This window comes from Pristiophorus japonicus, chromosome 27 (genome assembly GCF_044704955.1).
Source record: "Pristiophorus japonicus isolate sPriJap1 chromosome 27, sPriJap1.hap1, whole genome shotgun sequence".
Taxonomy (NCBI): Eukaryota; Metazoa; Chordata; class Chondrichthyes; family Pristiophoridae; genus Pristiophorus; species Pristiophorus japonicus.
In genome coordinates, this window is record NC_092003.1 from 8,658,959 (window position 1) to 8,676,112 (window position 17,154).

The following is a 17,154-nucleotide window of genomic DNA, read 5'->3' on the forward strand; positions in this document are numbered from 1 at the left end:
TTCGGGGGGGGGGGGGGGTGGGGGGGGTGATGTGGAGTATCCTCTTTGGAGAAATCTTGACAGATCGGACAAGCCGGTTTTCGGCACGCATGTGCATGGCATCCTGAAAACCGACCTTTGCGAGGCCTGGCTGGGTCCGTGTGCACTTTGTGCAGTTTTTGGCCCTTGGGTTTCCTTGTCCGAAATCCGGGAAAAACCAGCACGGTCTCGGTCCCGAGGTTGCTGGATTTGAGACGTTGTACCTGTAGTAGGTTCACTGACTGGGAGCTGTGCTGAGCTTTTGAGGGTACCGTACGTGTTGGTGTTTCCCAGTTAATACAGAGTGGGGGGGGGGCGGGGCCTGTACGTTGCAGAATTGGAATGCATTTAAGCTCCCCCGGTAATACACCAGACATCCTGGCACTCCGTACAGCCTGGGAAAGGTTCCAAATTCGAATGCTGAAGTGTCAGCTGAGGTGCGACAGTGGTCCTGATCTGGGAGAATAAATCAGCCAGTGGACCCAACCGTTTGCAATCCGCAGGTTGTTCTTGACTGGAAAGTACAGGCGTGGACTTGACTGGACTCATTGTCGGGAACAGTAGCGTAGTGGTTACGTTACTGGACCAGTAATTCAGAAGCCTGGACTAATGATCCGGAGACACTAGTTCAAATCCCACCACGGCAGCTGGAGGAATTTAAATTCAGTTAATTAAATTAATCTAGAATTTTTTTTTAAAAAGCTCGCGTCCGTAATGGTGACTATGAAACTACCGGATTGTCGTAAAAACCCAACTGGTTCACTGAAAGGAAATCTGCCCTTACCTGGTCTGGCCTATCTGTGAATCCAGACCCATAGAAATGTGGTCGACACTTAACTAGCCTCTGAAATGGTGGCTGAACATCACCTACTCAAAGACAATCGGAGATGGGCAATAAATACTGGCCTTGCCAGCGACGCCCACATCCCGTGAATGGATTTTTAAAAATTGCGCTCGCTCATTGTGCTTGCGTTAGCAATACTCCCATCTTAAATTTATAACGGCAATGTTTTTAAGTAAAGGCAGAGACAAAATACATTAAGCTACAGTGCAGAAAGCTGTTCGGATTGCTTGTAAAAAGTATTGCTTGTGTTAAAATAAAAGGATTTGAACTTCTTGCAAGTCATCAGCAGGTTTTGTTTCGATTACTATCAATGTAGCCTCCTCCCAAACCTCTGGAGTGGAAGGGGCAACGGAAGAGGCAAAGGTTGTCTTTAGGTTTAATGTATTAATACTAACGTAGTGAGGGGGGAAATAAATTTACTGGAATTATTTACAACACCACAAACTGCTCTCAACCACAGCAATTTGTACCCAGCAGTACTGTACCCCAGTGTTATACAGTAACAGACCTGTACCCACCAGTACTGTATCCCAGTGTTATACAGTGACAGACCTGTACCCACCAGTACTGTACCCCAGTGTTATACAGTGACAGACCTGTACCCACCAGTACTGTACCCCAGTGTTATATAGTGACAGACCCGTACCCACCAGTACTGTACCCCAGTGTTATACAGTGACAGATCTGTACCCACCAGTACTGTACCCCAGTGTTATACAGTGACAGACCTGTACCCACCAGTACTGTACCCCAGTGTTATAGTGACAGACCTGTACCCACCATACTGTACCCGTGTTATACAGTGACAGACTCATACCCACCAGTACTGTACCCCAGTGTTATACAGTGACAGATCTGTACCCACCAGTACTGTATCCCAGTGTTATACAGTGACAGACCTGTACCCACCAGTACTGTACCCCAGTGTTATATAGTGACAGACCCGTACCCACCAGTACTGTACCCGTGTTATATAGTGACAGACCCGTACCCACCAGTACTGTTCCCCAGTGTTATACAGTGACAGACCTGTACCCACCAGTACTGTACCCCATTGTTATACAGTGACAGACCTGTACCCACCAGTACTGTACCCCAGTGTTATACAGTGACAGACCCGTACTCACCAGTATTGTACCCCAGTGTTATACAGTGACAGACCTGTACCCACCAGTACTGTACCCCAGTGTTATACAGTGACAGACCTGTACCCACCAGTACTGTACCCCAGTGTTATAGTGACAGACCTGTACCCACCATACTGTACCCCAGTGTTATACAGTGACAGACTCATACCCACCAGTACTGTACCCCAGTATTATACGGTGACAGACCCGTACCCACCAGTACATGTTTGGAAAGCCAGTGTTGAATGATGTTCTTCTGCAGTACCAAGTGGACCCAATACCAAAGGTAGCTACCGTTTACTCAAGAGTTGCAGTGACAACGCAACAGGCCCGAGAGACCCCTCATTGAACTCGTGCAAATCTGGATACACTGCCGGGACTGTCCCAACAGCTAAAGGACGGCGTCAACTATCTTAAATTAAAAATCTGCATTTTGTTTTGAAGTATATCGCCACAGATGTGAACCGCTCATAAGTCAACAAATCCTGAAATCTGTGCCACTGCCCAGCTCCTGGTGCAGGGAATCCCCCTTCTTGATAGTCACAATCGTTTAACTCCCTATTTTCAGCACATGATGTTTGTATGACATCGCTCAGTTTACTTCAAACGATTGTTAAACACGTCGAAATGTAAACCAACCCGCTTATAATTTCACGGAAGAAATTTAAATCCCTTCTGCGAGCAAGATTTGGGTTCGAAACCAAACACAAAACACGCTCGGGTTTTCGGTTTACCCAGGATTTCTTTATTCAGTCGCAAATGCTTATCTTGTCACACGGTGGCCTAGATTATATACAAACAACAAAAATACAAAGTGTTTCGTCACAGGAACGACAAATCGAGGAGACTTTAAAAACTCGGGAATGACAAATCGCCATTGGTGCTCATTATCCTGGATTCTGTCTTTTCGTTCAAAACTCACAGCGAACGGCCTACACCCCAGATGTACCAATCAGCAGGAGGTGTAACTGTGGCGAAAAAATCAATCCCCTCACCGTGGTAAATGCTACATGTCTCGGGTACAGATGCTGCCGTTAGGGCACTGGGGAAGGGGCTGGTTTGCAGCCACCAGTGCTGCTACCTAGTCTTCCTTGCAGTGTGAGTCTGAAGCAGGCCAGATTTTGCACTCACTGTTTCAGTTGATGTGCGGCCTTGGCACTGCATGAAACGGGCCAGTGATGTAAAGCTGCACTAACAGAAGCAAACATTTACGAACCAGGCTGGTCCAGGGGGTCATTGCTGAGGTTGCGTTACTCCGTTTAAATGAGAGATAAGGGAGGGGGAGGGAGAGAAAGAGAGAGCATGAGCACGCGCCTGCTTTTGAAAAAGAGCAGGCTCACCGTGGCTAATTCAGGGAGCAGCTGATTTGTTTGGAGGGGCAGGGAGTTCCCGTTGGAGTTGTACCTGGTGACAGCGCTGCTTAAAACTGGGGCTTCGCCTCGGCCCTAGTAAGCACGACTGCACCGGCCGGTCCCGGGGACCAGTGAGCAGACATGTCGATGTTGAGCGGGTGGAGCAGGACGATGTACCGGGGGGGAAGAAAGTGATGATCTCCGGGGTGATCGCTTCGACACTCCCCACGGTCGGGGCTTTGGACGGCCGATGGTAGCTTTAGCTCACAAGTCCTGCGAGGAGAAAAACAGTTGGAAGGATTAACACTTGTATAAAGGCCGACACTTGTATAAATTGACACGGCCAAACCTCCCTCTCTCCAAGGCTGATGGCAGTGTTATGCTGCACGTTTGCTGCTGTCTCCCGTTAGGTAAAGCGGACCTCTACCTACGCTCACACGCACGCACCAATCTTTGTTAACCAGCGCTTCAACGCTGGTTAAATGGTGAGAAATTGAGTCAGCTCTTTCCCAACATGTTGAGTTTTGAAACTTAAAGGGACTTGTGTAAAATTTGTTTTGCAGCAGCTGCATTGTTGAATGCACATTTCACCCCCCCCCACCACCTTTAGGGATCATCACCTTTAGTTATGCATGTGACACCTTGTAACTCTCAAGCCTACTTCCAAGCTAACCCTTTTACTCATGTACACAACATAAGAAATAGGAGCAGGAGTCAGCCATTCGGCCCCTCGAGCCTGCTCTGCCATTCAATTTCATGGCCGATCTTCGACCTCAACTCCACTTTCCCGCCCGATCCCTTCATTCCCTTAGAGTCCAAAAATCTATCGCTATCTGGTCTTGAATATACTCTTGAGCCTCCGCAGCCCTCTGGGGCAGAGAATTCGAAAGATTCACCACCCTCTGAGTGAAGAAATTCCTCCTCATCTCAGTCCTAAATGGCCGACCCCTTATCCTGAGACTGTGTGACCCCTGGTTCTAGACTCCCCAGCCCGGGGGGGGGAAACACCCTCCCTGCATCTACCCTGTCAGGCCCCCTGTAAGAATTTTGTACGTTTCAATGAGATCACCTCTCATTCTTCTAAACTCTAAAGAATGTAGGCCTAGTCTGCTCAATCTCTCCTCATAGGACAATCCCCTCTATCCCAGGAATCAGTCTGGTGAACCTTCTTTGCACTCCCTCTAGGACAAGTATATCCTTCCTTAGGTAATTAGTAAAATGGGAACCTACGTTCACACCTAGCGACACTATACACCTGCCCTGCTCACACCTACTGTGGTGCTAAGCCTCAGCTATTGCCCCTTACTGTGTAGTCAGATCTAGCGGAGACACCCGCTAAATAAAACGGGTCTACACGACTGGACGGAGACGCAGTCGCACTTACCTAGGTAGTCATCCATCAGAGAGCCAATAGCGAACTGGAAGAGATGAGAGTACAGATTATCAGAGACGACAGACCCCAAACTCAATCCCCTAACAGCAAGAATGGATGTGTAAAAAGCGAGATCCCCCCCTCCCCATGACCCTGACAAATGCCACAAGCACCAAGGCCCCTCGCCATTCTGCAGACTGAGTAATGGCAGACTCTTCAGTCATGTGGGGAGGCACAGCTGGCCCTGTTCGAATTAGCACAGAAGGCGGCCATACAGCCCGGCTTTATGGAAGCCATCGTCATAGGCAGTCCCTCGAAACGAGGATGACATGCTTCCACGTCAAAAAAAAAAGAGTTCACAGGTGTTTTGAATGAAGATCCCGAACTACATCCTGAAGGGTGGAAGATACCTGTGGGTGGATTTTTTAAACTTGCACACCAGCCACCACAAGGGCTTGACAGAGCGAGGCCTTGGTCCAGTGACAAGGGTTAACCAAGACGACTGGAGACCAGTTCTGCTGCACGGACCCAGTGCGCACACATATCGCACAGTGTGGGCTGGGCCCGTGCTGCCCCTGGGCCCCTGGCCCCGAACTCACGCCCCTCCTGGGCCCCGATCACATCCCTCCAGTCTCTCGCCGCTCCTGCTGTGTCTGCCCGTGCTCCAATCAACGATTTGGACCTTGCTGACATCACTCTTCGCTGCCGTCGCCCCTCCTGTACCAGCTCGCGCTGTACCTTGTAGTGGTATGCCTCCACGCTGCTCTCTGGGCTGCACGCTGCTGCTTTTATGATTCTATGGAAGAGCTGTCCAATTAGTCCCACACTCTCCCCCGCTCTTTCCCCAAAGCCCTGCAGATGTTTCCTTTTCAAGTATTTATCCAATTTGAAAGTTACTGTTCAATCTGCTTCCATTGCTCTTTCAAGCAGCCCGCTCCAGATCATCACTGTGTAATAAAAAATTTAAAAATTCTCTTTAACTTCCTCCCCCCTTCACTTTCCAGATGACCTCCCGCATGTGATTATTTCCAGCAGGATAGTGATCGGGAACAGGGTATTCCCCCGAGGATTCCCTCTTTCCAGCCCAGGATCACAGAGGCTAATTGTCATCCCCCTTTCAGCTTATTCACTCGAGACCAGGAATCAAACCTGGGACGTGTGTGTGTGTGTGTGTGTGTGTGTGTGTGTGTGTGTCTCGGTACATCACCAACAAAAAAAATCACTCGTACAATCGGTTATGCTGGCAGCCATTATAAAATAATCCGCTAAACATTGGGCGGTGTACTCACGATGTCGTTTTTGTCTACTCTGGTTCCGACCACCTTCAGCCGAATTTCATCATCCTGCTGGATGACGATGTCCTGGAAACAGACCGAGAGTTAGGAGGCGCTGGCTAGAAAACTTCGGTTACATTAGGAGCTCTGCACCCTTTACAAATATACACAATCGATCGGCAAGAGAGATAATCCCCATCAATGTTACCTGTCATTTTGTTTGATGCTGCGCGGGCCCCTTTAAGGAGGTCTTACTGCAGTTGTACAGAGCCTTGGTGAGGCCTCACCTGGAATATTGTGTACAGTTTTGGTCTCCTAATCTGAGGAAGGACATTCTTGCTATTGAGGGAGTGCAGCGAAGGTTCACCAGACTGATTCCCGGGATGGCAGGACTGACATATGAAGAAAGACTGGATCGACTAGGCTTATATTCATTGGAATTTAGAAGAATGAGAGGGGATCTCATAGAAACATATAAAATTCTGACGGGTTTAGAGAGGTTAGATGCAGGAAGAACATTCCCGATGTTGGGGAAGTCTAGAACCAGGGGGTCACAGTCTAAGGATAAGGGGTAAGCCATTTAGGACCAAGATGAGGAGAAACTTCTTCACCCAGAGAATTGTGAACCTGTGGAATTCTCTACCACAGAAAGTTGTTGAGGCCAGTTCGTTAGATATATTCAAAAGGGAGTTAGATGTGGCCCTTACGGCTAAAGGGATCAAGGGGTATGGAGAGAAAGCAGGAATGGGGTACTAAAGTTGCATGATCAGCCATGATCATATTGAATGGTGGTGCAGGCTCGAAGGGCCGAATGGCCTACTCATGCACCTATTTTCTATGTTTCTATGACCAGGTGGTGCAGCGAGCTGGTAATCTCCTGGGAGAGGCACGGAACCAGAGGAAAAAGCCCAGGGCCAATAAGGGATGAAATATCCTGGGGAAAATTCCTTTCCGGCCCCCGTCGGGTGATTGAAAGCCAGTCCAGGAGATCACACGGACCACGAGACAGCCACAAAACCGCTGCCCTTCTATATGATGAGATCTCTGCCCTGGTCAAGAACCGGTCCAGCTCCCTCTTGAAGGCAGGCAGAGTGTCATCACCAACCACACCAGCCGGCAGAGCATTCTTCAAACCAGGAATCAGTTGGGCGTTCCCACATCTGGGCACGAGAGATAATCCCCATCAATGTTACCTGTCGTTTAGTTTGACGCTGCGCGGGCCCCTTTAAGGAGCCGCGCGTTCTCATGGAGAAGCCGGCTGCGCGGGGTCCCTGGAACGCTGTTGCAGGGAACGTTGATCCTCATCCCATTATAGTAAATTTAGTGGAGGAACGGTCGATGGAGTAGAAGTTTCAACTTTACGGGTATCAGGAAGCTGTGCACCCGGAAAGAATCCGTCACAAATCTGCTGGCCTCCCCCAAAACATTCTTCAATGTTTCTTTTTCTTCCAAGTTTTATTTTGTTTGGCCAAATTTTTCGACTCTTTTCTCAAGGGGTCGACTCTTGCTGGGTTACAGCTCTGTAGGGTGCAATCACTTCCCACAACCTCACCCACACGGCCATTCTTCAAAGGGGATTCTGGACAGCCGGTGCGATAGAAACATAGAAACTAGGAGCAGTGGTAGGCCACCCTGAAAAAGACCCGTTCATTCCCACTCTGTTTCCTGTCAGTTAACCAATTTTCAATCCATGCCAATACATTACCCCAAATCCCATGTGCTTTAATTTTGCACAATAACCTCTTATGTGGGATAAAGGGTAAGGGGTAAGCCATTTAGGACCGAGACGAGGAGAAACTTCTTCACTCAGAGAATTGTGAACCTGTGGAATTCTCTACCATAGAAAGTTGTTGAGGCCAGTTCGTTGGATATATTCAAAAGGGAGTTAGATGTGGCCCTTACGGCTAAAGGGATCAAGGGGTACGGAGAGAAAGCAGGAATGGGGTACTGAAGTTGCATGATCAGCCATGATCATATTGAATGGTGGTGCAGGCTCGAAGAGCCGAATGGCCTACTCCTGCACCTATTTTCTATGTTTCTATGTTTATCAAAGGCCTTCTGAAAATCCAAATACACTACATCCACTGGTTCTCCCTTATCTATTCTATCAGTTACATCCTCAAAAAACTCCAGTAGGTTTGTCAAACATGATTTTCCTTTCATAAATCCATGTTGACTTTGTTTAATCTCATTGATATTATCTAAGTGTGCCATTATCACATCCTTTATAATAGACTCTAGCATTTTCCCTACTACTGATGTCAGGCTAACCGGTCTGTAATTCCCTGTTTTCTTTCTCCCTCCTTTTTTAAGTAGTGGCGTTACATTTGCCACCTTCCAATCTGCAGGAACTGTTCCATAATTTATAGAATTTTGGAAGATGACAACCAATACATCTGCTATTTCCATGGCTACCTCTTTTAGTACTCTGGGTACAGATCATCATGCCCTAGGGATTTATCGGCCTATATTGTGTCGGAGGAATATTCATATATGGGGAGGGATTGGGGGCATCGACGCAGAGCTCAATCATTTCTCACCCAACATCCGCACAGGTTGACTTTCCCGCAGTAGAGATATTGGTTAGTGAGCGGAGTGGAGACCCAGTATAATTCCACCCCCCCCCCCGTTCCTGGCCCGAGGCCACCTGTAGCATCCCCAACGCTACCTCAGCGGAGGTGAAGTAACTGACACACAGACTGAGGGCCAAACTTGGGACCTTTCCCGGCTGCAACTACACACTGCACTGAGCAACTGAGCCCCCTGGGCGAAGTCTTCATTTTAGGATCGACCACTCGTCAGCCATTTACATACCTCGTCACTCGTCTTGTAACAGGGAGGATTGGAATTGGGATCGAACTCCATTTCTGACGGAATAGACTGGGAAGAAAGAACACAGTGAAGGATGAATGACTCAAAAGGAGACTCGCCAATTTTACCCCCTCCCAAAGGTGCTGACTCACGAGGCCTTGAAATCTGCACATGGACAGCCATTCCTTATGCTTCAGCTCAGGCAGAAGGTGCCAGCAGGCTATTTGACTGTGGACAGCTTCACAGCCCTCTTCACCGGACACAGGAACACATGGATTTCCAAACTGGATGGCCATCAGAACTCCCATTTTCCCTGCCAGGTATAGACACACACCTATAGTATTCTCCTGTCCGCCCAGCACCTCCTGCCATATTTTTAAATATGCGGGGTGTGTCAGAGAATGTATAGAGTGTACAGCACAAAAACAGGCCATTTGGCCCAACTGGTCCGTGCCGGTGTTTATGCTCCACACGAGCCTCCTCCCACCCCTCTTTATCTCACCCCATTAACATGCTGTTCCTGGCGGACGCTAAATGAGGCAGCCGCATCTAATTTACCGATCAGGGTGCAAGCGTGGGCATTGCAACAGGACTGCCGCCAGGATCACAGTGACCATCAGCAGCCAGGCGTTAATGGCTTGCCCCCCCCCCCCCCCCTCCCGGGTGAGCTGCTAACGTTTCTTCGGTCAGGGCGCTAAAAGCTGTGCTTCCGGTCGGTAACCTCCCATTAACGCCCCCTCTGGCCGCTAACTGAGGTGTTACGACAACCGAAAATCCTGCCCGTGGTTGTGAGTGTGACTGCTGGCGAAGGCTAGAAGGAAAAAAAAAAGATAGGGAATGCAGCTTTGGAAAGACAAAAGACAGGTCTACTGATTCGGCATGGATTCAGAAAGATTTAGGTGTCCTCGTAAAGAAACCACAGAAAGTTAGCACGCAGGTACAGCGTGCAAGTAGGAAGGCAAATGGCAGGTTGGCCATTATTTCAAGGGGGTTGGAGTAGAAGCGTAAGGAAGTCTTACTGCAATTGTACAGGGCTTTGGTGAGAGCACACCAGGCCTACCGTGCACAGTTTTGGTCTCCTTACCTGAGGAAGGACATGCTTGCCTCAGGCGTGGGCCCAGGGGCAGCATGGGCTAGCCCACACTGCGATATGTGTGCGCACTGTGGGAGCACAGTCCCACATTTCTGAACTCTTTGCTTCAGCACGTGGTCTGAAGTTTGGATTAAAAAACAAGAAGATTGGAAGTTTGGATCGAAAAGAGACTGTTCGACAATGTGGTGCCTTCCAACCAGTGAGATGAGTGACTGGTCATGTCTGGATGTTAAATACTTGAGCACCTTGTTACAGTGGGAATAATGGAAATTCATGACTAAATGATTTGATGATGTCTGTATGTTAAGTATTTGAGTGTAACTTTGTTACAATGCGAGGAAATGATTCTGTATGTTAAGTATTTCATTGTACCTTTGTTACTATTTAATGATGTCTGTAGGTTAAACAAGTAATGTTAAGTATTTGAGTACCTTGTTACGGTGGGAATAATAGTCCGTATGTTAAAATGATTCAGAAAGCAGTTAGTCATTATTGTCTAAATGCAAAGAATAAGAGTTCAAAGGCTTTTTAGATATAAAAGATGGATCTGGCTTTTGTCACACAGACTCTTGTGGACTGTAGAGACACTGGACATTCGGAAGGTGTGTGTCTCAAGCAGCCACGGAAATCGAAGCAAGCTGCCTTTGTCAAGTGTTCTCAGTAACTTCCTTACTGGGTTTGTTTAGTATGAATGTTGAAATAAAAGACTGAGTGTGTGCGTAATTCGACATTGAAAGCAACAAAGCAAAAAAGAGCGAGACAGTCGTTTACAACACGCACTAGCAAAGCTGGTCTCCAGTTGTCTTGGTTAATGCTTGCCACTGGACCAAGACCTAGCTCTGCCAAGCCTCGTGTGGTGGCTGGTGTGCAATGGCCACCACACGTTAAAAAAATCCACCCACAGGCATCTTCCACCCTTCAGGATGCGGAATATTAGGTCCTTCATTGAAACACCTGTGAACTCATCCCTTTTTGGCGTGGAAGCAAGTCATCCTCGATACGAGGGAACGCCTATGATGATGATGATGGAACCACAATCAAGAGCTAGAATTGGGAAGATAGGAGGTCTTCAGTAGTGCTGAGGACGGGGGGCGGGAGGGAAAGAGAAACCATGAGACTACCCCGATCACTAGTGAGCGGTTCATGGGTGAAATAGCCAGCACACAGGCTCTGAATAACTGGAAGTGGCTGGGTGATATGAAACGGTTTTCTAAGGTGACCAAACATCCCATCGGAGACAATGCACTCGATTTTTAATAAAAAGTTTTCCCCTGGGGTCACGAGTCTGCAGACAGACACCTCTCAGTCACAACAGCAGCTTACCCCAGGCCACAGGGATTTTACAAAATAAAATTCTCTGGATGTGGGCGTCACGATCGAGACCGGCATTCTTGTCCTGCCTACCCCTAGTTGCTCAGAGAAGGTGGCGGTGGGCCTTCTCCTTGAACCGTCGCAAGCGGTTTTGGTACAACTGAGTGGCTCGCTAGACCACTTCGGGGAGCTGTTAAGAGCCAACCACGTTGGTATGGGACTGGAGTCACATATAGTCGGCGCCAGGGTAAGGACGGCAGGTTTCCTTCCCTAAAAGATCTTGGTGAACCAGTTGGGTTCTTACAACAATCCCAACAGCTTCACTTTTACTAGTTTTATTTTCATCACTGAATTCAAATTCTCAAACTTTCTTCAGGGGATTTGAATTCACGTTTTCTGGATTACTTGTCCAGTACCATAACCACGACAGTACTTTTAATAGACAAGAGCAGGTACAGGTTTAAATGTTAAGAAGTTGCAACTTACATGTCTGGAGATGAAGCAGGACATGGGTCCGATTTCAGTGAAGAGCCCGACCTGTAATATACCACAACCAGCAATCAATCAACCAACACACAGGAGCTCTGTACAGTTACACAGTGAGTGACCCACACCCCGAATACACAGTGACTCTGTCCAGTTAGTCAGTGACCCACACCCTGAATACACAGTGACTCTGTACAGTTACACAGTGAGTGACCCACACCCCGAATACACAGTGACTCTGTACAGTTAGTGAGTGATCCACACCCCGAATATACAGTGTCTCTGTCCAGTTAGTCAGTGACCCACACCCTGAATACACAGTGACTCTGTACAGTTAGTGAGTGACCCACACCCCGAATAAACAGTGACTCTGTACAGTTAGTGAGTGACCTCACCCCGAATACACAGTGACTCTGTACAGTTACACAGTGACCCTCACCCCGAATACACAGTGACTCTGTACAGTTAGTGAGTGACCCTTACCCTGAATAAACAGTGACTCTGTACAGTTAGTGAGTGACCCTTACCCTGAATAAACAGTGACTCTGTACAGTTAGTGAGTGACCCATACCCCGAATAAACAGTGACTCTGTACAGTTAGTGAGTGACACTCACCCTGAATACACAGTGACTCTGTACAGTTAGTGAGTGACTCACACCCCGAATACACAGCGACTCTGTACAGTTACACAGTGAGTGACCCTTACCCTGAATAAACAGTGACTCGCACAGTTACAGTGAGTGACCCTTACCCTGAATAAACAGTGACTCTGTAGTTACACAGTGAGTGATCCTTACCCTGAATAAACAGTGACTCTATACAGTTACAGTGAGTGACCCTTACCCTCAATAAACAACGACTCTATACAGTTACACAGTGAGTAACCCTTACCCTGAATAAACAGTGACTCTGTACAGTTTTTTTTTGGGGGGGAAATTCGTAGCCAATCGTTCCAATTCTTTGTCAAATCACAAACGCCAGAGGTCACCTTGCACACGCCAAGGATCACTCTGCGCCAATGCTCTTAGCCAAAAGGCCTAGAGCCACTGCACCGTTCCTGGAAGTACTGCAATACCAGGTTCGTGCCATGGAGGTGGATGGGTCAGGCCCCCCACACACCTCCGTGGAGGTGGATGGTTCAAGCCACCCCACCCACCTCCTGTTTCCAAAAAAGCAAGCATATACCTTCCTGATCCAGGAAGAACCACCCGGAGGTCATGGTGGCTACTCCCCTGTCAGGTCAGTTACGCATGATCTTAGCCAAAAGTGACTCTGTACAGTTACAGTGAGTGACCCTTGCCCTGAATAAACAGTGACTCTGTACAGTTACACAGTGAGTGACCCTTACCCTGAATAAACAGTGACTCTGTACAGTGACAGTGAGTGACCCTTACCCTGAATAAACAGTGGCTCTGTGCAGTTAGGTGAGTGACTCTCACCCTGCTCAATATCCAGACTCCCCAGCATTACACAATGTTTGCAACTACACACAGATATCGCCGGGGCATGATTCTTTCAGGTCTGACTGGGTAATTACAGCGAACAAGAATTATTATTTCAATATTAACAATAAATGAAGTTGCATTTCCGCAGTGCCTGATCATATCCTCAGGATGCCCCAAGGTACTTCGGAACCTTGAATGTTGGCCTGGCACCAGGAGAACTCCCTGCTCTTCCAATACTGCACTGGGATGCTTATAGGACCTGAAGCGGATGAGCAGGAGCTGGCCCCTGGCGGCACCTCCGACAGTGCGGCAGTTCCTCAGTATTGTTATGGACTGTCAACTGTTGGGTGTTGAGCTCAAACCTCAGTGTGGGGCTTGAACCCATCGACCCATAACCTTCTGACTTAGGGGCAGGATTATTGCCAACTGAGCTAAGCCGACACCCCTCTCACTGCTCAAACCAAGAATGGCTTCATACGGACGTACAAAATTGATGGCAGGAGACCACCAGCCGGTCCGTCAAGCCTGCCCCACCCCATGATGGCCAGACCTTGATGGCTAAACACCTTCCCTCTCTCCTCCCTCCTACCCACTCTCTTCCAGCCATATAATTTCCAGGGAGAGGGAAAATAGGAAAATCCAATGGGGGGAAAAAAAGCTTTGTTTATCTGCATACAGGAGCTGTGGTGATTAAATCTACCCAGACAGTACCTTGTTGACCTGAGTGACCACAGCATCGACCACCTCCCCTTTGAATGGGCGGAAGACAATGGCCTTGTATTTGATGGGGTAAAGCACGAATCCCCGTCCTGGCTGAATGACCCCGGCTCCGATGTTGTCTATGGTGGTCACGGCAATCACAAAACCATACCTGCAAGGACAAGAAACACGGGAGCGTAAAAAGGTTGCAGCTTACAGTGCATGCCATTCCAGACCATGAGACAGTCCGGAGTAAATCTCAACCTTAGTTCAGGGACGATACTCTTCAATTGCCACAGGACTGCTTTGATGAGCTGCATCAATAGAATCATACAACACAGGAGGCCGCCATTCGGCCCATCGCACCTGTGCTGGCTCTCTGAAAGAGCGATCCAATTAGTCATAGTATTTACAGCACAGAACCAGCAGGTCCATGCCGGTGTTTATGCTCCACATGAGCCTCACCCCATCAACATATTGGGAGTGCGGGCAGATACAGCTGGAGTGGCAAGGTCGGGGCGGAGGAGCGGCGAGAGTTCATAGAGGGGCGTGATTGGGGCCCAGGAGAGGCATGAGTTCGGGGCCCAGAAGAGGCGAGGGCCCAGGGGCAGCACGGGCCCAGCCCACACTGTGCGATATGTGTGCGCACTAGGTCCGTGCAGCAGAGCTGGTCTTCAGTCGTCCTGGTTAACCCTTGCCACTGGACCAAGACCTCGCTCTGTCAAGCCCGTGTGGTGGCTGGTGTGCAACGGCCAACCCCACGTTAAAAAAATCCACCCACAGGCATCTTCCACCCTTCAGGATGTAGTTCGGGATCCGGAATATTAGGTCCTTCATTGAAACACCTGTGAACTCATCCCTTTTTGGCGTGGAAGCATGTCATCCTCGCTTCGAGGGACTGCCTATGATGATGATAACCTTCTATTCCTTTCTCCCTCATGTGTTTATCTAACTTCCCTTTGAATGTATCTGTGCTATTCGCCTCAACTCCTCCCTGTGGCAGCGAGTTCCACATTCTCACCGCTCTCTGGGTAAAGAGGTTTCTCCTGAATTCCCCATTGGGTTTATTGGTGACTGACTTACATTATATATATATAATATATAAAAGCAAAATGCTGGAAATCGGAAATAAAAAAACAGAATATGCTGGAAATGCTCAGCAGGTCAGGCAGCGTCTGTGGAGCGAGAAACGTTTCACGTTGATGACCCTTCATCAGAACTGGAACAAGTTGGAGATGCAACAGGTTTTTAAGCAAGTGTAGAGGCAGGGAAAGAGCGGGGGGGGAGGGGGGTGGGAAGGAAAGAACAAAAGTGTGCAGACACAAGCTTGATCACATATTTTGGATGTAGATTTTAAACAGAGCTAGTTGGTCACTCACTTTCCAGTGCAGGTTCCCTCCACCTCAGTGAAGAGCTTCTGTTTGACGGTATTGAGGAGGTTAGGGCCAAAGTACCGAGGATGCAGCAGGATCTCATGTTCCAAAGAAATCTATTATTAGCAACAAAAAAGAAAAACATAGCTATTTAAAAACGACACAAGTATGCTTTGTGTCTATGAGTGGGATTTAGGAAAAACATAAGAATTAGGAGCACGAGTAGGCCATACTGCCCCTCGAGCCTGCTCCGCCATCCAATGAGATCGTAGCTGATCTTCGAAATCTAGTGAGCGGCCTACACAGGATCTTTTAGATTACTGAGCGGCCACATACGCACGCACCTTAGTGGGAACATAGTCCCCCACCTTCCATTTATGCAACACCCGTATGAAGTTCGATGCGGATCGCAGTGACCCGTATTTTACGTGGTGGGGTGAGGTCAGGGGGTTGATCCACAGGCATCCACGATCAGGTCCCGGTTCTTGACCCCACTGCTTGCTCACATCCTCCGCCACCAGGAGCGGAGCGGTCGGGGCGAAGCAGCGGCGAGAGATTGTAGAGGGATGTGATCGGGACCCAGGAGAGGTGCGAGTTCGGGGCCCAGGAGAGGCGAGGGCCCAGGGGCAGCACGGGCCCAGCCCACACTGTGCGATATGTGAGCGCACTAGGCCCGTGCAGCAGAGCTGGTCTCCAGTTGTCCTGGTTAACCCTTGCCCCTGGACCAAGACCTCGCTCTGTCGAGCCCGTGTGGTGGCTGGTGTGCAACGGTCACCCCGCGTTAAAAAAATCCACACACAGGTATCTTCCACCCCCTCAATTGGAGTTCAGGACTGGAACATCGGGTCCTTCATTGAAACATCTGTGAACTCATCCCTTTTTGGTGTAGAGGCAAGTCATCCTCGATATGAAGGAACACCTATGACGATGAGCTGATCTTCGACCGTAACTCCACTTTCCCGTCCGATCCCCAGAGTCCAATAATATCTCAGTCTTGAATATACTCAACGACTGAGCCTCCACAGCCCTCAGGGGCAGGGAATTCCAAAGATTCACTACCCTCTGAGTGAAGAAATTCCTCCTCATCTCAGTCCTAAATGGCCAACCCCTTATCCTGAGACACTGTGACCCCTGGTTCTAGACACATCAGCCATGTGAAACATCCTCTCAGCATCTACCCAGTCAAGCCCTCTAAGAATTTTATACGTTTCAATGAGATCACCTCTCATTCTTCTAAACTCTAGAGAAGAGCGGCCCATTCTAGGTTGTGGGATCAAGTCCCACTCCAGAGACTTGAGCACAAAAATCCAGGCTGACACTCCCAATGCAGTACTGAGGGAGGGCCGCACTGTCGGAGGTGCCGTCATTAAGATGAGACGTTAAACCGAGGCCCCGTCCGCTCTCTCAGGTGGACGTAAACGATCCCACGGTCACTATTGGAGGGGAGTTCTCCCCGGTGTCCTGGGGATAATATTTATCACTCAGTCAACATCGCTAAAACAGATTCTCTGCTTATTATCACACTGCTGTTTGTGGGAGCTTGCTGTGTGCAAATTGGCTGCCAAGCTTCCTCGTGGCTCAACTTCAAAAGTACTTTATTGGCTGTGAAGCACTTTGGGGCATGTGGAGGTCATGAACAGTCCTGTATAAATGCAAGTCTTCCCTTTTGTTCTTATCCTCCCTCCTTTCCTTGCCTCTGCACTTGCTTCAAACCGGTTGCACCTCTACCTGAAATGCTAACTCTGTTTCTCTCTCTCCACAGAAGCTGCCTGACCTGCTGAGTGTTCCCAGCATTTTCCATGCTTATTTCAGATTTCCAGCATCCACAGTCATTCTGCTTTTGTATGAAGAACATTAAAATGCTCGGGGACACGATTGGTGCAAATAGCTGCCAATCATGCAAAAAAACACCCACCATGCACAGTGGTCAATCATGAGACGTCACCAC

At 48.7% G+C, this 17,154-nt stretch overlaps 1 protein-coding gene across 2 annotated transcripts in view; it reads right to left on the bottom strand.

The window, feature by feature from the left end:
* Positions 1 to 2,711: 2,711 nt before the first annotated feature.
* The window catches only part of polr2g (RNA polymerase II subunit G), a 36,414-nt gene continuing 21,971 nt past the window's right edge, over positions 2,712 to 17,154 (bottom strand). For both annotated transcript variants that reach the window (XM_070868238.1, XM_070868237.1), the window contains 7 exons: positions 15,213 to 15,322; positions 13,846 to 14,005; positions 11,689 to 11,739; positions 8,802 to 8,867; positions 6,003 to 6,074; positions 4,726 to 4,759; positions 2,712 to 3,614 (listed from right to left, as the gene is read on the bottom strand). In XM_070868238.1, the coding sequence (XP_070724339.1) occupies positions 3,601 to 3,614; positions 4,726 to 4,759; positions 6,003 to 6,074; positions 8,802 to 8,867; positions 11,689 to 11,739; positions 13,846 to 14,005; positions 15,213 to 15,322 (507 nt within the window). In that variant the 3' untranslated portion in view covers positions 2,712 to 3,600. The remainder of the gene's footprint in view (positions 3,615 to 4,725; positions 4,760 to 6,002; positions 6,075 to 8,801; positions 8,868 to 11,688; positions 11,740 to 13,845; positions 14,006 to 15,212; positions 15,323 to 17,154) is intronic.